The 24,140-nt window shown below is 44.4% G+C and overlaps 1 protein-coding gene and 1 pseudogene across 2 annotated transcripts; both read left to right on the forward strand.

The window, feature by feature from the left end:
• The first annotated feature begins 1,436 nt into the window (after window positions 1-1,436).
• On the forward strand, window positions 1,437-14,963 carry LOC122742040 (pyridoxal phosphate binding protein). Of its 2 annotated transcripts, none has more exons than XM_043986018.1 (8): window positions 1,437-1,595; window positions 6,761-6,868; window positions 6,980-7,015; window positions 7,606-7,681; window positions 10,475-10,609; window positions 12,124-12,266; window positions 13,229-13,327; window positions 13,559-14,963. In XM_043986018.1, exons 1-8 carry the CDS (start codon window positions 1,509-1,511, stop codon window positions 13,688-13,690), a joined length of 816 nt encoding a protein of 271 aa, XP_043841953.1. In that variant the 5' UTR covers window positions 1,437-1,508; the 3' UTR covers window positions 13,691-14,963. The 2 variants fall into 2 exon arrangements, with proteins under 2 accessions (XP_043841953.1, XP_043841954.1); XM_043986019.1 differs by having other exon boundaries at window positions 1,437-1,589.
• Window positions 14,964-21,842: 6,879 nt separating this feature from the next.
• Window positions 21,843-23,339, forward strand: LOC122742662 (annotated as a pseudogene).
• The last annotated feature ends 801 nt before the right edge of the window (window positions 23,340-24,140 follow it).

Here is a 24,140-nt window from a genome sequence, read left to right on the forward strand (position 1 = left end):
CCCCATGAGAAGTCCAAGGACTTCTTTCATAGTTTCCCTCCCCCTTCCCTTCCTCAGCTCCAAAATTAACTATTCTAACTGCTTTTGTGTGCAAGAGGGTGCAATTCTTTAAAGAGGAATTCCTAAGGACCCCAAACCCCTACCCCTACCCCATTTTCCCCATGAGACAGACAGATAGATGATAGATAGATAGATAGATAGATAGATAGATAGATAGATAGATAGATAGATAGATAGATAGATAGATAGATGCCATTCTGTTACATGTTGTCTCTCCCCCTTAGCTTGTCATCTCTTTGGGGGCAGGGACTGTTTTTTCCCTTCCTTTGTTATCTCCCAACTTGGCACAATGTCTTCCTTGGAGTAAATACTTTAATAAATGCTTGTTGACTTAAGTTTCTTAAGTACTGGGATAAGGTTGCCACCCACTTAGCATTTGACCACAGAAAAGGGGGGTATGCTCTTGTTGATGTTACTGAGGTTTTGTTTGTTTGTTTGTTTGTTTGACGGTTTAGTTTTAGTCTTTATTTTGGTAACCTCCAGGGTTACCTTTTCTCTAGAAGAGGGATCATGGCTTACGATTTTGTATTTGGCCCCCTGTAGATGCTAAAATTAAGACGTCATTGGTTCTTTGAGTGAGAACTGCCCCCCAAACGATCGGAAACAATCTTCACTACTGGAGGTGGGTTGGGGGTGGTAATCACATACATAAAGTCATACAGGGAGCCGGGAGAGAGATATATTCCCCGAAAATGACTGCGATGTAAAAACAAAAATTATAGAACTTGGCTACGTCCAGCTCCTAACACCTCTGTAGTTGAATGACTGTGAGCAACACGCTCTTCGCTGAGCCTCAGTTTCCTCATCTGTAAAATGGAGGTAATGATAGTTGCGCTACGGACCCTACGAGGTGGCTGTGAGCACACGGTATATGTGAGTTGTAGTATTAGTAAATGAGTGAGTTGTATCTATATTTGTAAAGTACGTGAGCGGGTCCTACCCCCAGAGAACTCGAGCGTCAGCAAAGGACTAGGATCAACTGTCTCTAAGCTCCTGAGTTCTGAAGGCAGAAGGGAACTGGTCCATATTACCGAGTGGGGGTGAGAGGAAGGGGGAGGAAAGGAACTGAAGGGATCCTGTAGGGCATCGCTCTGCCCCTCCCCCCAAATCACTGTGTAATATGACAGATATTAGGGGATTGCTCACATCCTGCGAACTTGCAACCTCCAGCCTCTTCTCTCAGCTTCGCCCCCCGCTCCCCACCCCACCTTGCCAGGTATTGGTGCAGTCGTCTTACCTCGACCTCCTCAATATGGCCTCTCTAGGGAGCCGAGGACGTCTCACTGTCAAGGGGCCGCGTAGTCATTGGTCGGGAGAGCCCAGCGGCGTGCGGTGATTGGTCTAACTAGCTGGGAGTGGGCGGAACCTGAAGAAGGTCCTTGCCAGCGCACCGGAGGAGAGCCGGGGTTCCTGCTGGAGTTGCTTGGGATGTATGGAAAGCCGCTAGCATGTCTGCTGAACTGGGTGTCGGGCTGGCGCTGCGGGCGGTGAAGGAACGGGTGCAGCAGGCGGTGGCGCGGCGGCCCCGGGTGAGGGTAGGGGCCAGGGGCCGTGGGTCCTGGGGTTCGGGGGCCTGCGACTTAGGGGCGTTCTGGTGACGTGCGTACGGGAAGATGGACGCGGGGGTGGTGGGGCTGGGGGCTAAGGCCCAGGGCCTATAAGATGCGGAGGTCTGATCTCTGGCGGGGTCCCCCAGGACCTCCCTTTCCCAAGCCTTTGCTTCGAGATGTCTCCCAGTTTTTTGGGGTGGGGGGTACCCTCCAGAGGGAAGGACCCACGGCGGGATCTAGCGGCCTGTAAGCTCCACGTGAGGCAATCATGTGACATGACAACCCCCCCCCCAAAAAAAAGCCAACCGGAGCTAGTGCACCCTGCTTCGATCCCTGGCCAGACTTGCTCCCTCTCTTGTGTGACCTTGGGCGAGTCATCCAACTTCCCTGGGCCTCAGTTTCCCGCCCCATAAAATGAGGAGGCCCCCCAAATCTGTAACTAGGGAGGTGACAGCCCCATCGCCGTCTCCGCTGTGGTCAGAGCGCACCTGAAGGGCTGTGGTCACTTCGGGTGCCGAGGTTTAGGAAGGACCTTGATAAGTTGTAGAGCGTCCGGAAGGAGGCAGCCAGGGCTTTAAATCATTTTGGAAAATCAGGACGGAGGCATAGGGGATGGACATTTAGGACGGAGAAGAGGAGACTCCCATTCTTCTCTGGGGAGGGAGACATCACAGATGGCTTCAGGTATTTGCAGAACTGTCTTAGAGCACAGGGCACTGGGTCTGGAGTCAAGAAGACATGAGTTCAAATGCTGCGGCAGATCCTTCCTAGCTGTGTGACTCTGGGTAAGTCACTTAATCTCTTTTTGTCTCAGTTTCCTGATCTGTAAAATGAGAGCAAAAAATAGCACCTACTTCCCAGGGTTGTAGAGCACTTAGCACAGTGCCTGACACATAGTAAATGCAATTCAAAATGTTTATCATCACCATCTGACTTGTTTTACCTGAGTTGAGATTTAGATATGGATAAGGAAAAACTCCCTAACCATTAGAGCTACCCTCCAAGGGTAGCTTAGGAGTTTGTGGATTCTCCCACAATAGAGTTCTTCCATTATTGATAGACTTAGAGATGAGACTCCTGCTCAGGTAGGGGTTGGACCTGATGCACCCAAGAGCCCTTTCCAATTCATGAGATTCTAAGAAAATTACTCACAACCACTTGGAATAGTGGGAATTTACTCTTCATCAACAAGAGGAGATTATAGGAAAGATACTCATAGCAGCTTGTATCCCCCAGGATATAATAGGCCAGAGCAGGCACCAAGACTGAGAGCTTTATGACATTGTATCCAAAGATTTCTACAGCCCCTGGAACTGAAGTTCTAAATTCTTTGAAAGACTGGAACAAAGGGCAGAGGCTGATGTGAATAGGATGCAGCCAAGGAGAGAATGAGATGTTACCTGTAGGTGTAATTGGGAGATTCTGCAGGCCAAAGTGTAGGCCAGGCTCTGACTTAACTGGCAGAAAGATCTCCCTCTGCCAATGCAGATCACCACCCACTCTTCAGTTTATAGCCCAGAGAGACTTGTGTAGAGCAGTGACTTGTCTTGGTGTATAAGGCCAGTGTGTGTCAGAGGTTGAACACAAGCCCAGGTCTTCCTCGATTCATTCAGGATCAGTTCTTCATCCACTTTGTCGTGTGGACAAGCACTACTATTTCTTAGGAATACTTTCATAACTTACACAAATTGTTCATCGTCTACGATTTATTAGATAAGTCTTCAAGAATTGGGCAGCTAGGTGGCACAGCTGGAGTTCTTCACCTGGAGTCATGAAGACTCATCTTCCTAAGTTCAGATCTGGCTTCAGACACTTAGCTGTGTGACCCTGAGCAAATCACTTAACCTTGTTTGTCTCAGTTCCTCAGCTGTAAAATGAACTGGAGAAGGAAATGGCAAACCACTCCAGTGTCTTTGCCAAGAAAACCTCAAATGGAAAGTCAGACACCACTGAAAAATGACTGACAACAACTTCAAGAATTGCTTTACCTGTAGACTTTACTTCCCTACAGCCAGTCTGGTCAGAATCTAGCTAGCCTGGTCTTTTGTGGCAGTTGGGGAAAGGTTTGCCCACATTCAAAGCCTTTTCATTGTATAAGATCTGCAAGACCTTGCATTGCCTTTGGTTTTTTTTTTTGTTTGTTTATTTTTGTGGGGCAATGGGGGTTAAGTGACTTGCCCAGGGTCACACAGCTAGTAAGTGTCAAGTGTCTGAGGCTGGATTTGAACTCAGGTACTCCTGAATCCAGGGCCAGTGCTTTAACCACTGTGCTATCTAGCTGCCCCCTCCTTTCATTGCCTTTGAGAAGCCAAGGCCACCTCCACACCTCACTGAGACTTTCAAAGAAGATTTTAGTGTCTCTTGTATATAAGAGAAGTGCCACCGGCCCTGGATTCAGGAGGGCCTGAGTTCAAATCCATCCTCAAACACTTGACACTTACTAGCTGTGTGACCCTGGGCAAGTCACTTACCCCTCATTGCCCCACCAGAGAGAGAGAGAGAAGTGCCAACAAAGTGCTGTGTGAGGATTCTTTGCGGTTGGTTTTCCTCCTCTTGAAATGACCACAGGCCAGAAGTTACAACCCCTTTAGTAAGAGGTAGTCATCTAAAGTGAGATAAATAGGGAGTGTTTTAAAGGTGCCCCCTCTATTGCTCTAATGGACTTGGAAAACAGGGAATTCTGGACTGGGAATCAGGAGACTCACATGCCAGATCTGGCCTCTGACTATTACCATGCACAAGTGACTTCTCTACTCTGGGCATTTTTGGCCTCATCTGTGAAACGGAGGGGATAAGAGTGGGGGTGGACTGATGGTCCTTGATGCTAACAGTCTGTCATTCTAAATGGTTCTCAATGTAGAAATCATAATACACCTGCCAAGTGAAATATTTCCTGGCAGCAATTCCTAATGAAAATAAATGATGATGGGGGGCAGCTATGTGACGCAGTGGATAGAGCACCGGCCCTGGATTCAGGAGGACCTGAGTTCAAATTCGGCCTCAGACACTTAACACTTACTAGCTGTATGACCCTGGGCAAGTCACTTAACCCCAATTGCCTCACTAAAAAACAAACAAACAAAAAAAAACCAAACCACCAGCCCTGGATTGAGAAGGACCTGAGTTCACATGTGACCTCAGAAATTAGCTGTGTGACCTTGGGCAAGTCAATTAACTCTCATTGCCCCTAGCAAAAAAAAGAAAAGAAAATGAATGATGATGCCTAACAAAACCCCTTCTTATGTTCCGGGAATTATGCTAAGTGCTTTACAATTATTATCTCATTTGATCCTCATGACTCTGAAAAGTAAATGCTATTATATCCCCATTTCATAGATGACAAAGGTGAGGCAAACAGGTTAAGTGTGTTACGTTTCTAGCTGTGTGACTGGGTTGTACACCTAGTGAGGAGCTGAGGCTAGATTTGAACTCTGGTCTTCCTGATTCACCTAGAGCATTCTGCTTATCTACCACACCTATCTGTAGGACTTTGTTTTGGGGGTAAGGTAAATTGGGAAGAATGAGAGAGGCTAGTGGGGCAAAATTTGGGGCTGGGCAGGGTGGTGACAATCAGTAAGGAAGGAAATAGCTCTTCTTTCCTTTCCCAAAGCCTACCCCCTCATCCCTCAAGAAATATTAAAGGTTCCTCTCAACTGAAAATTCTCTGATTCTTTGAAATACCTGAGAGTGATTGTGGTTATTTGGTAAGAGCCGTTCATAACTACCTAGGTCAGTGGATTTCATTTGAAAGAGAGATTCTGCTTTTAAAATAGTGATTGTGGAAAGGAGTTAGATTGTATCTATAGCAGTGAGGCAGGACTCTTGCGTCCCAACCGACACTGTTATTATAGGTTGATTCATGGGCCAGCTATCTTGCCTTCCTTTGGGATTTTGCTATTGTGGATGAGAAGGCTAAGGGGTGGGGTGGAGTGAACCCATGTTAGAGTTGCAAAAGGAGGCAGTTAATCTAGGGGAAAGAGCACTACAGTGGAAGTCCCGTCCTGTCTCTCCCATTAACTAGCTCTGATCACCATGAGCAAGTCACTTCAGTTCCCTGTGCCTCAGTTTCCTCATCTCTAAAATGAAGGGATTGGCCCAGTTGATCTCTAAGGTTCCTTCCATTTCTAAAATTTTAGGTCTGTCTTAGCCCCTTTTGCCATCATGATCATTGGGCAGAACCCTCCAAAGAGCCCATCAGCTGGTGGGAATGGGATGTCTGAAGCATCCATTTTTTTTTCTGTTCTTGGCTAGATCTCCTGTGTTCTTTTTCAGCCACTCCAAACTGCATATAATGAGAAGAACACTTCTAGAGAAATTAATGTCTCTTACAAACCCAGCTGCCAAAAAGCTCAAGGTCTGGGCTGTACCTGCTTCTTTGTTGGCCCACACAGTAATACTGGTCCATTGACTAGTGCTGGATTACTTTGTATTAAGGAATCTGCAAGGGACCAGTCAAAGCATTACTGCATACAAACAGATGGTTTTTCTTTTCCTAGTAAGGAAAGGAATTAAAGGCTGTAGCCTTTGGATTTTCAAGAACTAGGCCTTTTGTTACCTGTTTTCTTTGAGGTAGAAGCAGGTTGAACACAGATGTTTAATTTGTTTGTTTTTAATTTAAAGAATATTGTCTTAGAACTGGCTGCTGCCCATGACCCCCCTCTAAAAAGGGGAACACATCTCTCTTGACTGAACTTGAATTTATTCTCCTTCTAAGCAGTTCTGAGTCACAAATTCCAAATAATTCCCTTCTCTCCCTTTCTCCTTATTCTGAAACTGAGTTACTCAGGCTTACAAGGAACACAAAGGAACAGGAAAATCAGTTCAGTGCAGCATGCCCCTCCTAACTCTTAAGGAATCGGGGCCCAGTAAATAGGTTTCTCTCTGGTCGAAGGATTGCCACCTAACCGTTTCTTACTGCTTCTGCTGAGGAAGAAAAGTCTTTGGGGTAGCAGATTAACTTGAGGTCTCATGTATTTAAAGGTAAAGAATACTATTCCCTATAGAACCAAAAAAGGTAAAATTGGGTTTGTCAGGGCTCTTGCTCTAATACTTTTCCATTAGATTTGCTGGGATAATTCTTTCTGACTGCCAGATAGTTCAAGGTGAATATCTCCACCTTTCACTCAAGTATGGTGCCTTTCCCTCGGCAGGATCTCCCAGCCATTCAACCCCGTCTGGTAGCCGTAAGCAAAACCAAGCCTGCTGACATGGTGATTGAGGCCTATGCTCATGGACAGCGCAGCTTTGGAGAGAACTATGTAAGTGGCCTTTCTGTGCCCCCCCCATGTCTTCAGGGAAAGTATCTGACTGGACTAGAAGAAGACCAATTGCTGGATTTTGGACTCATGCAATTTTCATTTTAATCTTAGGTTCAAGAGCTGTTAGAAAAAGCATCAAATACTAAAGTAAGTAAGTGGGCATTTATAGACTCTCTTTACATGCTTCTAAATCTTGATCTTTTTCCCTGGGCTGTTTCTGGTAGGGGAAAGCAGAGGAGCTCAGACAGTTGTCCATTCTGGTTTGGTCCCATGTTTTTTTCCCAGCTAAGGAAAATCTCACCTAAAACCTCTTCCACTTAAGAATCTGATGGTACAATGTAACTAGATCTTTGTTGGATTTTTCTCCCTAGAAATGGTAGGTTTCAGTAGTTTGCTGCAATCTGGGGAATCCAGTTGAAAGTTAAAAGCCCTGATAAACTTGGATGCAGAACTACTCATCTTGGTGTGAGGTGGAGGCAGGGGCAGGAACCAGCCAGGGGGATAGGTGAGGCATGAGGCCTAGAACCATACCTGAATCTCCCTCCAATCTGTTGGGAACCCAAGAAAGGATCGCAGTAGTGGTTTACCAAGTACACCTGGAACTTTTGTGTTGGGGGGGGGGGGGAACCACATATGTGTGGAGATCCCCAGCCAGGAGGTAACTGCTAGTGCTCCCAATGTGTGTCCCTAAGATCAGAGCCAAACTGCACCTTTTCCTCCCACCTCTTTTTCTCCAGATTCTATCTTCATGTCCTGAGATAAAGTGGCATTTCATAGGCCACCTGCAGAAACACAACATCAACAAATTGATTGGTAAGGAAATAAACTAACACTTTTCCATGAAAGGTAAGAGAAAAAGCCTCAAGTGAAAACTCATCTGATTTACCTATTGGTGGGAATAGATTCCTTTCAGGTAAGAAATTCAAATTCTTAATATTGTCAAGGTAAAGCATCATTGCAAAAACAGAATATTTGGTGCCTCTGGACCTAGAGTTTTAAAATTGGAGTCCATATGCTTGTTTATATTTACCATCTGCCCATTAATGATGCACCACCTTCATGAGCTGGCCACTTCCTGCCTTTCCAGGCTTCTTATGCCTTCCGTCCCACCATGATCCAGCCACATTGGCCTCCTTGCTGTTCTTACACAGGAGATTCCCATCTACTGACTTTCCCCCTGGCCTGGAGTACTTGGCCCCTCCCTGGCCTTCCTTGCTTCCCTGACCACAACCTTCAGGAGGTCCCTATTGCCTTGAGAATAAAATAGAAACTTCTGGCTCCAGCCTTATCTCATGTTGTTATCCCAGCCATCTGGAAGATTAGCTCTTCACCAGCTATGAAACAACATCTCAGCCCTCTCTGCCATCTGAATTGTGGTGCTCTCCTCTTATTTTTCAAGAATGCTTTTCCCAGACCCAATAGGCTGCCTTACACAAACGTGTGTCCCTGTCATGCTTCTTTTAGTAGAATGTAAATCTATTCCTGAGAGCAAGGACTGTTTCATTTTTTTATTGTTATGTCGCCAGTACCTAGCAGAGTGTGTGGCCCATCATCAAGTATTTGATGGATCTATTATCTCCTCAGTGGCACAAATTCTAGGCCATCCACTCCTTCTCTACCTGTGCCACTCTTGTACACTGGGAACCCACCCAATACTCCAGGTTCTTCCTTCTCACTCTCTTGTCATTGCATGGCTACTAGTGAAAACATGGGCTGTTTACGGCTCAATCCTCTCTCTTGATAACCTGTATGCCCTTACTCTCCCACAGCTATTTGTTGGTTAGATGTTTCAGTTTATATCAATTTGGAACTACCCCACCCCCAAAGGTTCCCAAACTGTGCATACTCTTTCACCCATCAGCACTACCCCTAGGCCTGTACCCCTAAAAAAGATTTTTAAAAAAGACGAAAGGGACCTATTGGTACAAAACTGGTTTTTGAGTTTTGTTTTTGTTTTGTTTTGGTGAGGCAATTGGGGTTAAGTGACTTGCCCGGGGTCACACAGCTAGTAAGTGTCAAGTGTCTGAGGTCAGATTTGAACTCAGGTCCTCCTGAATCCAGGGCAAGTGCTTTATCCACTTCGCCACCTAGCTGACTCGGTACAAATCTGTTTTTAGCAGCCCTTTGTAATAGCCAGAAGCTAGAAACTAATGGAGGGCCTACCTACTGGGGAGTAACTAAACAAATTATGGAACATGAATGTATTGTCATTATTGTACCATAAGAAATGACGAAATGGACAGTTTCAGGAGAAACTATTGAACATAGAACTGAACTTTGTGTCAGTTCAATTATATAAATGGATGCAAAGTGAAGTGAGCATATCTAGGAGAATATACAATCACAGTCAACATTGTAAAGAAAAGCAAGACTTGAGACTTGAAAGACTAGCATTCTGATTGATGCAGTGATTAAACACAAGCTTGAAACCCTGTGGTGAAATGTGCAGCCCTGTCTCCTGTTGTTGTGGACTCAAAATGCAGAATAAGGTTATCTTAAAGGATCATGGCTAATGAGTTATGCATATGGATATCAAGGATTTTATTTTTTGTTAATTGTTCAGTGGGAGCAGGAGGGTGGAGCATAGTTGGAAGGAGAGATTATTCATAGTTGTAAAAAATCGACTTTATTTTTTTTAGATATTGTAGCCTACTCATTCTTATCATGTACCTCTTCATTTCCTGTTGCAACCTTAATGTGATATTCTAGACCTTCTGGCCATGCAGCATTTTTATTTCAATGCCAAGGACATTTGTATTAAAAAGATCATATAGGGAAAAAACAAGTTGATCAAGAATACTTGTTGCCTTGATTATGAAATTCTGCTGCATGGACAACCTTCAGAGGGCATCTAAAGTGCATGTACATGTTTCTTAGACACTGTGGATGGCCTAGAATTGGATAGAAGGAAGAGAATGAGCTAGATTTCTTTGGGGGAAACTCTTGAGGACTTTTAATGACCCCAAGCTTCTCCCTGAAGCAAAGATCTTGTACATGAATGAATGATTGTTCAATTGAGCTATAGAGAATTTTATACATGGATGCATATTGGTGTCTAATTCTGTACATTATTTCCCTCTCCTTATTGATCCTTGCTGCTGCAACAGTGCCAACACCCATTCTAGCTCATACCCGGTGATAATATCTCTTGGGTTTCTGGATGAGCAGCAAGTAGAATGCTGAATGTAGAATCCCAAAGGCCCGACTTCTAATTCTGCCTCAGGCATTTAACAAGCTTTGTGAGCTCCTTTAGGCAGGGACTGTCTTTTGCCTTTCTTTGCATCCTTATGGCTTAGCACATTGCCTGGCACATAAAAAGTGATTAATAAATTCTTCTTGAATAACTGACTCTGGGCCAGTCTTTTAATCTCTCTCAGTCTCCTCATCTGTAAAATGAATATCACAGTACCAGTTACCTCATAGGGTTGTTGTGAGGATCAACATATTTGTAAAGTACTTTGCAAACCTTAAAGCACTATCTAAATGCCAGATGTTATTATTAACCTTATTATGGTTAAGAAGAGCTCAGTAAGGAAAGGCAAGCAGCGCATAGGAAAAGGTGGAGTAGGGAACCAAACCTGCTCCATTGCTTCTTCCTCCTTGCAGCTGTTCCCAACCTCTACATGCTGGAAACTGTGGACTCAGTGAAGTTGGCAGACAAAGTAAACAATTCCTGGCAGAAGAAAGGTTCTCCAGAGAAATTAAAAGTCATGGTGCAGATTAACACCAGTGGGGAAGAAAGTAAGTGACTAAGACCTAACTAATGGCTTTTACCTCCCTCGAGATGAAGGAGACTCGCAGCCTATAAAATGAGAATACTTAAACTACCTACCTCACCAGAGTGGTTATGGGAAAGATGCTTTGTAAGCAAGTTATCATCACACACAAGCATCTTCTAGATCATCTGGGACAACTGATGATATCAGCCTTGATAAAAGCTGATGCTGACCCTGGAGTGCACAGCCATACAGATGGAATAGCTTCACACCCACAGGAGGCTTGGTGGCTCCTACCTCTTAAGTAAAGAGTATCGGCTGAGGGGGAGGAGGGGTGATTTGGGCCTGTTGAGAATACCTAACTAAGCACAGCCAGCAGTCCAGAAAGGAAATGGAAATTTTGGGTCTGGATAATATTTATCAGATTTATTTTTTTATTTTTAAATTTAAAATTTTAAATAAATTCTCATCTTCGGTACTGCTCTAGTACATACAGCACTGAAGAATCAATGTGGGATTTTATCAGTAAGTTTCTTTGGCATGCTGGGGTTGAAGGTATGCACGATTATTATTTTACAAACTAATATAAGAAGTCCTTTGTTCACAGTCATCATAAAACCAGTGCTCATCAGTAGTTGTTTCCTTAACTCACAAGAGATAGTGTGGTTTGGATATTTTCTTCCCCACTTGATTCACATCCACAAACCACCATTCGGCTTCATCCTCCATATGGACAATTCAGTATTTAGCTCCAGATACAATTTATAGTTGCACCATTTCTTAATGACTGGCAGAAGTTTGCCATTGTTCAGAGACCAAGTGAATCCAAATACTCTATTCAATAAGTGATGGAACCTGTGGATTATGGCCACTCAGATCAGTAAATAAGGATACTTTGTAAGCACAGAGTCAGTGGTATGCTATAGAGTCAACCATTGTCTAGAATTCTTGTAAAAATCTTCCAGGAGGTTCAGTGATGTCTTACCACATACATAGAAGCAAATTTCTTATTATAAACACACACACTTAGTACTCGATCTATTAACTGACTTTGCTACTTGCTATTTGTATGACCTTGTCCTTGACCTTCTCTAGGCATGAGTTTTTCCTTATGTGTAAAGTCAGGGAGTTAGCCCAGTGGATCTCTTAGGTTCCTGCCAACTCTAAATCTATGATCCTATGAACTGTAGTATTAATAAAATCTTCAGAAACTTCACAGTACAGATATGGAAAAATCCAACCAATGACACAGCAAGGTAGCACCTAGCAGTGTCCCCAACAAAGCCTTCTTGGGGATTCTTGAGTGTGGGAGAGAAAGTCCAACTCATGAAATGCTCTGCCCAAGAAACTGCATACAGTCCTGAGGGCAGTCCTGTCTCTTGCCAGCAGAGCTTGAATTTCAAGGCTGTGTTGCCCATTCGTTGAGCATTCTTAAAGAGAAGAGCACTTTGCTCTTTGTTTTAGTCATGGAAAGGATGAAGATGAAGCCACTTCCTGCCACTTAGAGCTTCATGGATGTGAATCTTTCTCTCCATGAAGGTAAACATGGACTCCCGCCTTCCGAGACAGTGGCCACAGTGGAACACATCAATGCCAAGTGTCCCAGCCTGGAGTTCGTGGGTCTGATGACCATCGGGAGTTTTGGACACGACCTCAGTCAGGGACCCAACCCAGACTTCCAGGTACAGTGGCAGACTGGCACCAGCCCCGCAGCACTGATGTGTGGGATGACACACAGGCCCATGAGCCCTAATCTGGACTTTGACACTCATTAGTCAGTATTCTTGAGGGGGAGGCTCTTCCGCCTTTTTTTTCTCCTCTTTGCAGGGCAGTGAGGGTTAAGTGACTTGCCCAGGGTCACACAGCTAGTAAGTGTCAAGTGTCTGATGCTGGATTTGAACTCAGTTCGTCCTGAATCCAGGGCTGGTGCTTTATCCATTGCTCCACCTAGCTGCTCGCTCTTCCCCTTTTTATTTTTTATTTTAATTTTTTTTAGTGAGGCAATTGGGGTTAAGTGACTTGCCCAGGATCACACAGCTAGTAAGTGTTAAGTGTCTGAGGCCAGATTTGAACTCAGGTACTCCTGACTCCAGGGCCGGTGCTCTATCCATTGCGCCACCTAGCTGCCCCGCTCTTCCCCTTTTTAAATCTTGCTTCTCTAATCTTCGGGCAAAGGTGTGGGGTTGGATGATCTCCCAGATCCCTTCTGGCTGGGACATTCTGAAGTGCTCTGTGTAGTTGCTAAAGAGCTTGCAATGGTGACAGACTTCAGAGGCAGCTCAGATTTTAACAAATCTGTGCCAAGTTAAAAGAGCCTCTAAAGTCAAACTCATGGCAGCCTCACCTATGGGAGAGGGGAGGAGTAGCTAGCTTCCCAAAGAAATGCCCTATGGCTATTTCTCCTTTCAGTTGGAATATATATTTTATGAAGAATGAGCTCTTGATTTCTTTTCTACTGGAAACTTTTCATGAAGTAAGCAAAGTTTCCCAGAAAACATTCCAGTGGAACTTCTGAGAACTGAGGTCGTTCCGAACCAAAGGGACTAAATAACTTTTGACAGAAGTCGAAATGCAGCTCCCTTCAGTTGACCTCTGAGAAGACATCTTTCACCTGATCCTTCCCTCCTTTTGACTATTCTACCAGGCTCTATTGTCCTTGCGGAAGGAGCTGTGTGAGAAGCTCAGCATCCCCATTGACCAGGTGGAACTGAGTATGGGCATGTCCATGGATTTCCAACATGCGGTAAGCTTCTGTCCACTGGGCCTGTAGCTGCCTAGGTGCATTACTAAAGGCAACGAGAGGGGATTAGGTGGTAGACTGCGAAATCTCTGAGGTGCCCCAGTTGAAACAGGACGATACCCTGTAATTGTTCTTTGCCTCTTTGTGTACGTGAGAGATATATTGAGAAGTATACCCAGAGCACCATTTATTGTCATTCAGGATTCAACGTCAACTCTCTCCATTTCTCCCCAGATTGAAGTGGGGTCCACAAATGTCCGTGTAGGAAGTACTATTTTTGGAGAACGGGATTACTCCAAGAAACCGGCTGTGGACAAGGCCACAACAAGCGTAAAGGCCACTGTGGAGGTAGCCCAAGAGCATTGAACCAAGAAAAGCACAAGCAACTACCTGCCAAGGGCCCTGGTGTGGAAAACTTTAACTATGCACTAACCCAAATTTTAATTTTCATATCCCAGGTTGTAGCACAATAGTGCTTTTGTTAAGACCTGGAACTCTACTAATTGTTGTGTTGGTGGAACTCATCTTTACTTAGCATCTTTGACACCTTAGGGCCCATTTAGATCATTGACTTAGGATTGTCATGGAACTGGAGAATCAAGGCATTTCAGCAGGAAAAGTTCCAAATCAGAATTAATCCTTGATCCTATCCAGAAGTATTAACTAATCATGAATGCCTTTTCCAAGTTGAAATGTGTTCACCGAAGCCTATACTTAACTGCTGTCAAAGGTATTTTCAGTTGCCCTTCACTGTTCACTGGGGCTTCATCTACTTTTAATAGAGATGAAAACCCTCTAGAATAGCCCCCATACCTGCCCTAAGATAGGATCGGTCCCTCTCATCCTCTCTCCCCCTTCATGATAATGCCCAAAGATGATGTTCAGTTTCTCGCTTGAAGAATAGCTGAACCAGGCAATTTCATGGCTCATATTGTGCTCCACACCCAAAAGGCTGCTGATGACTTAGCCCTCTGTGTGATTGGCTTTTCTGTTGTGTTGGCCATGGAAATAAGATTTGTGATTAGCTGCATCTCACCACCTGCCCTTCTAGGGAAGGGAACTTGCCCCCAGTCAGGTGGCAACATGAATTTTCCAATATGTAGTTGGCTTCCTTGTTTCTGGTGGTGAGCTTTAATAGTGAATAATGGTGGTTTTCCAGAAGCAGACAGAGCCCTTCAAGTCTACACCAGGTCGATAGCTTCAAACAGGACTAACTGTAAGAGTTCCTCCTTACAGAATATTCCAGCAGCCAAGTTTGTTCCCATCTTGCCACATTTTTAAGTAACAGTTTTGTAAATTTTCCTGTTTGCTAGCAAAGTAGCAAGGCTTTCATGAGCATGAAAATGGCCAAAATGCACTATTGAAAATTCATGAAAACAGATCTTTAGTGTGTGTTGGGAATTTTCCCCCTACAATTAGCTTTTTTCCTTAATTTATTCAATCCCTGGACTTAATTTCATGGATTAATCTTGAGAATATTATGTGAATGTAATTTTTAAAAATTCTTAAGCCAATATAATTTCTGCGCTTTCAAAGCTACACAATGTGATGGTTCATAGTCCATTAAATAAAAAAAATGTGAGTTTGAATTATGCCATCTGTGCCAATTACAAAGCAATTAAAAGATTATTTTTTTATACTCTGGTGTAGTGAATGCATATACTAGGTGCCTTGAAAAGATAGGGAGCAACTTAACTGGCTTCATTCCAGTTTGGAAAAGGGCCTCCTTTGAAATCTCTGCTGTAGCCAAACTTCAGCAATGGATGAAAAGGGGATTATCAACCCAGAGGGAGAAAAGGGAGATAGTCAGAAATTATTGAAATTATTAGGTGCTAAAGACAGGTGCCCAGCTGCACTCCCTAAAACAAGCCTCTAGATGGCGGCATTTCCTAACCCAGCAAAGTCCAGGGGGCCTGAAGAGCCTGGGAAGCTATTGTGATGGCTGAGTCTGAGTGAGTGAAGAAGCCCTCTTGTCTTTGCCATGTGGCTTTGGGAGTGGCAGGAGCGGTGTTCTTGGGTTGCAGAGTCTCAGATAAGCCAAAAGGAAAAAGCAGAATATCTCTGAGAGACCCTCTGGGGAAGGGAAAAATGAGCTTGGGAAGCCAGCAGGTCCTGCCCCTGAGTCTAACTCTAGAACAGCCTCCGGGCTTTGATGAGTGAAAGAGGGCAGCTGCCCACAGGGAAGGCAGCCGACTTGAAGAGCAAAAGGATGGCTCTGTACAGTCAGATCCTTTGTCCAGCCCAGTCTGGTGGCCGACAGTGACAGCCAAACCCAATTGGACAAGGGTGGGGTGTCTTCCCTGATGTTAGCATCAAAAGGTCTGGCATGTTCTCTGTTCTCTTTATTTGCTCAGATAAACTTACGTGTCCCTCCTCTATGAATTAAGCTAAAGTTCTTTTAAACTCTGTAATTTTTGCCCACCTGGCCTCCCAAGATGTCTTTTTACCTCTTAACATCCAAGTGGTTTCCCTCCAGAAAGGAAAACACAATAAACTTTATATCAGTATCACTTTTGCAGTTTTTGAAGCATTTTCACATGTGCTTTACTGGTCCCAACAGGCAAGTCCTCTAATGCCTTATCAGGCGGAGGTGACAAGAGCTTCTTGGCTATTCCAGTGAAGCATGAAATCCAGTAGGTCTTCCCAAACTGGACAAGACAGAAAACACTGTGTGTGTGTGTGTGTGTGTGTGTGTGTGTGTGTGTGTGTGTTGTCTGTGGGCCAGGCTGGCTAAGTACAGAGAAGGGTGTCATCAGCAGTTTGGTGATCAGGTGATAGATTTTGGGGGAAGGTCACAGTATCTTACAAAATGTAGACCTCTTTGAAAGGTAAGAAAAAATAGGCATATCCTGAAAAAATAACACTATTAAGTTGCACTTGGGTTTTATCCAAGTAAGATTTGGGAAAAGAGGGTCCTCTGTATTCAGTCATATATGACTTATATTTCATCCTCTGAGACACTTAATGCACTATTGTCTCCTACTTGGTGGGGGGGATAACCCCTCCCCCCAATTCCTAATAGGCATGCTTTTCATCCAGATTTGCAGGTTTTAATTCAAGATGGCCTATCTTGAAGTCTATACATTAAATTCAGCTTGCAATCTATGGTCATCTTTTGAAACTGACCAAGCAAAGCTTACAAAGCATTTTACAAACATTGTGTAATTTGATCTTTGCTAGGTAAAGTGTTATTATTCTCCTTTAAAGAGGAGGTATCTGAGGTTCAAGAGCCACTTGTCCAAGGACAGTTAATAAGTACTATACTAGGGTTCAAACTCAGATTTTCTGACTCAAGTTCCCCCCAGGAATATCTCTTGGGTCCTAGGGCTAATTGTGTGTTCAGCTGTGTTTGGTTCTTCATGACCCCATTTGGGGTCATGGCAAAGATACTGAAGTGGTTTGCCTTTTCCAGCTCATTTAGAGATGAGGAAACTGAGGCAAAGAAGGTTAAGTGATTTGTTGAGTGTCACAGTAAATATCGAAGGTTGGATTTGAACTCAGGTCTTCCTGACTCCAGGCCCGGCTGTCTTTTCACCAGTCCACTTAGCTGCCTTAGGACTAAGGACAAAGAGAATTCTGTTGCTCTTTTACCTTTAGGGGCTAGAGTGGCAGTAAGTTGGTTTCTCTAACTTATTTCCCAAAGCTAGAGGTATTTTGGTGAACAGGGCCGAAATGGGATCAAGGACATCTAGACAGCAAGTCAGTATCCACGACTGTTCTATAGAAGCTAATGTGCTGCCCCTCATGAAGCCTGGAAGAAGGTTCCCCACAACAGGCTCCCCTTCCCCCACCCCCTCCTCTCCCACTCCAGGCTTAAGGGAGGGCAGGATTTAATAAGTGGAGCAATAGGAAATTAATCTCTTTGGGAACTATGACGGTCTTGACTGCTTATGGGTGTAAACTGTGATATTAACCTCCTGACTAAGTACAAAGGATTCTAAACAGTGAACTGAATGTTTTATTGCTCCTCAAGAAGCCAGGGTGTTTTTTTTTTGGGGGGGGGGGGTTCTACCCACTTGGCACTAGTGGTAGGTTGTGGGTCAGCTGTTATTTTTAGGGCACTAGGGCCCATAACTCATTTTTCCTTCCCTGTTACCATTACCAGGCCCCCAAGAATCTAAATTACAAAACTTTTTTTTTTGTAAGTTTGGAAAGGATAAACTAAACTGACTGAGAGAAGAGAGATTTGATAACTCTGAAGGGAATTTTGATAGGGTGGAAAGAACAGCGAACCAGAGAGTCAGAAAGCGAAGGTTCAAGTCCTAACTCTACTAGTCACAAGCTTCAGTTTCAGCTTAAAAAAATTAAAAAGATTGGAACTGATGATCTTTAAAGTCCCTTCTAACTCTGACATTTTGGGTATCTGTGGCTTTCTTTCTTTTCTTTTTTTTCTTTTTCTTTTTTTTTTCTTGAGACTGGGTTTCCCAATCTTGCCCAGCCTAGGGGGCTACTCACAGGCTTCACCCCACTGAAGATCAGCACGAAAGCTCTGATCTGCTTGATTTCCAGCCTCTTTTAGGTGGCCAGGTGGCCTCCTGCTCCCAAGAGTGAGCCATTTTGGTACTAAAGTTAGACCCTCTTTATCCCCACTAGAACCCAGAGGTCCCAAACCCAAGTTATCCACCAGTCTTAGTCTCACCAGTAGCAAGGATTACAGGCATACACCATCATGCCCACTTAGGATTCTTTTTTTCCTTAAAGATCAAGGCTCTTAAACTTTGAGATCAGTATGTATGCAAAACCAAACAAACTTGAGAGGATCTAGTTTGAGAGGCAGTTTGGTGTCTCTGGGTGCTGGGCTTGAATTCAGGAAGACCTAGTTTCAAATCCCACTTAGCTTTGTGACCTAAGAAAGTCACATAGTAACATCACTGTACCTCAGTCTCCTCACTTAAAATGAGTGGATTGGATGTGATGACTCCTGTGGTCCCTTCCACCTCTAAATCTATGAGGCTGATCGCCTTTGTAAACAAGGTCTGCTTTGCTCTGCTCTCTTATTATCATCAGGATGGGCTCACTCAAGCTCCCTGTCACCAACATCACCCATCTTCAAGAAAGACTTCAGCTCTCACCTTGGACTCTGAGACAAGGGCTGTGAGCCTCTCTGGCAAGCCTTTGGATCCATGCTTGACCCAGCTGCCAATCTCCAAAATAAAATCAATGTGTGACCTTATTCACCAGATGTCCTGAAGAAACAAGCACAAATGAGGGCCGATGTGGAAGCCAAGAAGGGAAGATGAGAACTGGAGGGGAGGGAGAAGGGAGGGGGGGGGAGAAGAAAGAAAAACTTGGCTGGACATGAAAGGTGTCTTGTCTGTCTGTTCCCTATTAGGAGCAATTCTCTTGCAATCTGCAGCCTCGACATAATTCTCCCAACCAGAAACTCTCCAGAGAGATAATGTCAAAAGGAAAAACAAACGAAATCGCATCTTCTGAGGACAAAGTCACTTAAAAACCTATTTGGGGGGAAAGAGGGGAGATGTCAGCGAGTCAGGGAGGGAATATCCTTGACAGCAGGGCACATATGGGGAATCGTTTACCCTAGGACGTGACAAAGAGGAGGAGGAGGGGAGAGAAGGCAGGAGGAAGGAGGAGGAGGTGGGACTGACATGGGGGTAGGGGTGCTGGGCCTGTTTACAACTGGTCCCCTGAGACACTATTTCAGGCACCCTCCCCTCTGCTGGTCTCTTGGGGAGCCCTAGGACTGCTCTATTTAAGATGGTCTTAGCATCAACTATTTGGGGCCTGGTTGTTTATGGTCTCTTGTTCATGCGGAGGAATTCCAAGGGGCCTCTATCTATCTTGAAGCTTTCCAGCTGTCTGTCTTCCAATGGTGACTAGAAGCAGCCAGAACCAAGTAGTGATTTAGCGTGACTATCATCTTTAGGGAAATTCTCCCCTGCATTTCTACCTCCCCATCCTCAGTCACCAGCACTACCAGGAGCAGGAATGCCAGGTCTAGACTGTAGCTAACTTGGAGCTTCTGTCTACAGTGGATGGAGGGCTCAGGGAGCAAACGGCCTTGGACTGGTAAACCCCAATGCCTATTCTTGGCCCAGCTTTGACCCAAATCAGGTCTCAGCAAATGGGGAAATGGGTCCCATCCAGTCCCCATGTTTAATAGTTGACAGGAATAGGTAAAAAGTGTGTGTGTGGGGATAAGGGTAGAAGGAAAGGTGCTGCACTAAAGTGGGCGAGAGGGTTGCTCAGGAGGAATCGGCTCTGGGCATATGTTTCTAGGGGAAGGCATCTCTTGCTTCAGAAGGATTTGTTTTTTTAATGAAGTAGAAAGAAGAGAAAAACTAATCAGAAGAGAGAACGAAGTGGGTTTTCCTGCCTTCGGGACTTGTTTATTACTTGGATATCTGATTTCAGCAAAGGAAGCTGTTGCTGAAGCAAGGTTTTTATTGGCCGCCAGCAAGAGGAATTCAGGGTTTGCTTTTGAATAGGCTGCCTCCGAACATGGAGCACTGAAGGGCATTCTCTGCTTTGATGAGGCAGCTCAGCATTGTGGCCCCCAAGGATTCCCTGTTTTCATAGCATCAACTGAAATTTCCCTTGGAGGACCAAGGGGAAAGGGACGGGAATGAGATGTGGCTGGCTGGGTGCCTGGGGAGGTGTCCCAACATAGGGAGCAAAATTACAAAGATCTGAGTTTGCCTCTAGGGGAGATGGGGGTGAGAAGAGGGGCCCCCACTGTGCCGGACCCAACAGAGTTGGCAAGTGAGGGTTTGAAGGCAGGCAGCAGTGTTCTGGGAAGTGTAGCCTGAGGAGCTGGGAAGGCTAAAGTCAGGGGGCCTCAGCACTGATGGTTTCAATGTGTTGGGCAGAAAAAGCCAGAGATTTGCACGGAGGGAGCCCCTGCCAACACTGGCCCCTGGGCTGTGGGCTGGGGAGGGATCTCCAGCTGCAGTGCAGACCAGGCTGAGATGCTGCCACTCTTGGCCCTTGGTTTTTAGGACTTCTCAGAGGGTCTCCTCAAGGAGAGGCCCCTTTTGGGGTCTGGAACCTAAAGTAACACTAATATGCCCAGACTAGCAGGGCCTTTGAGAAAGCTTCCATAAATCCTGTTAATTCTTCAAAGGAGAACATCCCTGGTTTCTGGGAGAGAGAAAAGTGGGAATCAATCCATCAACAAGCATATATTTAATTTAAGTTCCTACTAAGTACCAGGTGCTGGAGTACAAAGACAAAAATAAAACAATCCCTTAAATTCCAAGGAGACTGTTCTATGCATCCCTCATTTCCAGGCCTCTTTCTTAGCCTAATCCCACACCAGGATCCAATCCCAGCAATCCCCCCATCTCTCCCTCAGCCAATCTCCATTTTGGTCTCTCACTCCCCATCACTTTGTTTCTCTCTTTTCTTCTTTATACTTATAATGAAAGGGATTGCATTTAGTGAACTTTATGGGTAAGCTGGGTGCTGGTAATGAAATATCCTGTTTCCTGAATAATAAGAGAAGATTGGATTTGCAAAAGACTTATGATAAAACATCTCTCCCCCTCTTGATAGAGAAATGATGGGTGCTGGGTGTGGAATGAGGCACAGAAATCCCATCTTCTACAAGAAACTTTTCCTGCTTCCCTCTAACATCTCCATTTTATCCTGTGCGTATCTAGTTTGTACATAGTGGTTTGTATGTTGTCACCCCTTTGACTGAGCTGCTTGAGAGCAGGGACTGTCTTTTGCCTTTCTCTGTATCCCCGGCACTTAGCACAGGGCCTGGCACATAGTAGGTGCTTAATAAATGCTTGTTGACTTATTAGATATGGACAATGGTTAGGGAGAAGGGTTATTGGGAAGCGATGGCAATATCCAAAAAAGAATCCAGAATTTAAAGGGGAAAAAAAGATTGGGTTTGGAGTCAGAAAAATTGGGTCCAAACCCTAGCTCTACCACTTACTACCTGTGTGGCTTTCTTTAGGCAAGTGACTTTACCACTTTAGACCCCATTTCCTCACCTGTAAAATGAGAGAGTTGGACTAAATAATCCCTAAGGTTTCTTCCAATTTTAAATTTATGTTCTAGTGACGCTCCCTATCACTTCGCTTCTCTCTCTGTCTTGCTGTCTGTCTCGCCATCTCTGTCAGAGGAAGGAAAAATATCTAATATTCAAAGAAATGTGTATATCTTCAGTATGTATGTTTCTAAGTGTACCTCTTTTTCTGATTTTGCATATATCTCTCTCAATATATTATATATGTATATACCGGGGCAGCTAGGTGGCGCAGTAGATAAAGCACTGGGCCTGGATTCAGGAGTACCTGAGTTCAAATTCAGCCTCAGACACTTGACACTAGCTGTGTGACCCTGGGCAAGTCACTTAACCCCCGTTGCCCCGCAAAAAAAAAAATGTGTATATATACATATATATATATAGCTATATATATATATGTATATACCAATGTAGCCCTATGAAGTTTGTGTGGGGGGGTGGTTTTTTGGTGTGGTTTTTGTTTTTGTTTTTGTTTTTTATTGTTTCTCATGCCCTTCATGCTCACCAGCCAAGGATTAATACAGTTTTCCAATGTGTGCTCTTTGGTCTATCCCAGAAGGGGAAGTGTAAGCCTGGGACAGGTAAGGATGTAGGAAACAGGGGCTTTACTGTGTGCCCTTTGAGTAAAGGGCAATCAAAAGAATGTTATATAGTAGGCTTAAAGATGCACGTTTTTAGTGGGAAGGAAGAACAAGCTGACGAACAAGCTCTCTTGAGCTAAGGGCCTGAGTCAGTAGTTTCCTAGCCCTGAGTTATATGCAGAAGGCTAGAGGGTTGAAGAGGGAAGTAATTAAATGAGATCATATTTGTAAAGGACTTAGCATCATGCCTGGCACATGGTAGGTCATAAATGCTTATTCCTTTTCCACCTTCCCTTTAAAGGTGAGCTTACACCTTTAAAATCAGCCTGCGGACTCCAGAGGCAGAGAGAGAGACAAGGGAATTGCTGGAAACCTCCTCTCAATTGGCTTCAGAGCACAGAATCTGGCTTTGTTGTATAGCTTTAAAGTTCAACAAAAAACATAGAAAGTTAACTAATCATATGACCTTGGGCAAGGCCTTGGTTTCCTCCTCTGTCAAATGCAGCTAATGATCTTCAAAGTCCTTCTTGGCCCAAATATTTCACAGTCTTGTATCACAAAAAATGGTCCCTTCTTTCCCTTCTCTCAAGATGGCGGACCAAAAACCCCAAAAGGAACTAAAAGAAAAAAAGGAAAAGAAGCCCAAAAAGGAAGATGTGGCCGAGAAGGTGGTGAAAAAGCCTAGAAAGCATTGCAGCCACAACCCGGTCCTGGCCAGAGGGATCGGCAGATACTCAGGGTCTGCCATGTATTCTAGGCAGGCCATGTACAAATGCAAGCACGCTGCACCCAAAACCCGGATTGAAAGGAAAAAGGAGAAGGTGCCTGCTACTGTCTCAAAGCTAGTTGGTGGGGATAAGAATGGAGGAAACAGAGTGGTAAAGATCCGCAAAATGCCTAGGTATTACCCTACTCAGGATGTGCCTAGAAAGCTGCTCAGTCATGGCAAAAAGCCCTTCAGCCAGCACGTGAGGAGACCCTGATCTAGCATCACCCCGGGCATGGTTCCAATCATGCTCACTGGCCGCCACAGGGGCAAGCGACTGGTTTTCCTGAAGCAGCTGGCTAGTGGCTTGCTACTGGTGACTGGACCTCTGACCATCAACCGTGTTCCTCTGCGAAGAACCCATCAGAGATATGTCATTGCCATCTCTACCAGAGTTAACCTTTCAGGTGTGAAAATTCCAAATCATCTTACTGATGCTTACTTCAAGAAGAAGAGGCTCCGTAAACCTAGACACCAAGAAGGCAAGATTTTTGACACAATGCAAGGCTGACCAGAAAGCAGTGGACTCTCAGATCCTGCCCCAAATCAAGAAGATTCCTCAGCATTGTGGCTACCTGCGTTCTGTATTCTCTCTCTCCAATGGAGTCTATCCTCACAAACTGGTGTTTTAAATGCCTGGCAGAGAACTCTTATTAAAATATTTGAAATTTTAAAAATAAATTTTAAAATAAAGATGGTCCTTGTCCCCTTTCAGCCAATGGCCAACTGTGTAACTTAAATTATTCTTTCCTCAGTTCACAGGAAGGTAGAATTTAGCTATCAGAGATCATCCAGTCTGACCCTCTCAGTTTACAGATCAAGAAACAAGACTTTAGAGATATGATTATTTTGCCCCAAATGACCAAATGTTTACTAAAGACCTAATAGCAAGTGTTTCTTTTACCAGCCAACAAAAAGACACATTAGTTGAAACTAAAAGCATTTAATTAAACAAGAGAGCGGGAAGAATGATAGGTCAGATTTCTCCATATACATAAGGGCAAATTAACCTCTTGCTTACCAGCCTACCAGGAAAGGAAGGACACACACATAAGAAGCACATTTAACAGCTCAAATATCAACACATAGTTGCTGTAGAGAAACTGATGTCCTAATGATGTCAATAGAGTTGGTTGAATGATCAGAGGAGTAGGTTCCTGGGCTACACTGGGATCATTTGCTATTCTTTTCCTGCTGCAGTTTTACTCTTTACTAAACACCTACATTGCTAGCTACTCTCTTGCCCTTTGCTGGTTTTAGGATTTTGTGAGATCTCTTCAACAATAGTCAGATAGCTCTTTAGTCCCAGGAACCATCTTTATCTCTTCTGGGATGCAAACCCTAGCCATCTATATACCCAGCTAACTAGCTAGAGAAAGCACCAGGAAATTTTGTCTGTTTTTTTAACTGCCTTTCTTCTGAGAATATTTTTCTTTATCCAAGTCTGCTAGCTCACTTGGGGTTAAATAT

Source organism: Dromiciops gliroides, chromosome 2, assembly GCF_019393635.1.
Source record: "Dromiciops gliroides isolate mDroGli1 chromosome 2, mDroGli1.pri, whole genome shotgun sequence".
Classification (NCBI taxonomy): Eukaryota; Metazoa; Chordata; class Mammalia; order Microbiotheria; family Microbiotheriidae; genus Dromiciops; species Dromiciops gliroides.

Bases quoted from the DNA above. Each gene is read 5' to 3' on its own strand.
- LOC122742040 (XM_043986018.1), top strand. From the start codon at position 1,509: ATGTCTGCTGAACTGGGTGTCGGGCTGGCGCTGCGGGCGGTGAAGGAA. The intron at 6,869-6,979 runs GTAAGTGGCCTT...TTTTAATCTTAG, and splicing joins GCAGCTTTGGAGAGAACTAT to GTTCAAGAGCTGTTAGAAAA. The intron at 10,610-12,123 runs GTAAGTGACTAA...CTCTCCATGAAG, and splicing joins TAACACCAGTGGGGAAGAAA to GTAAACATGGACTCCCGCCT.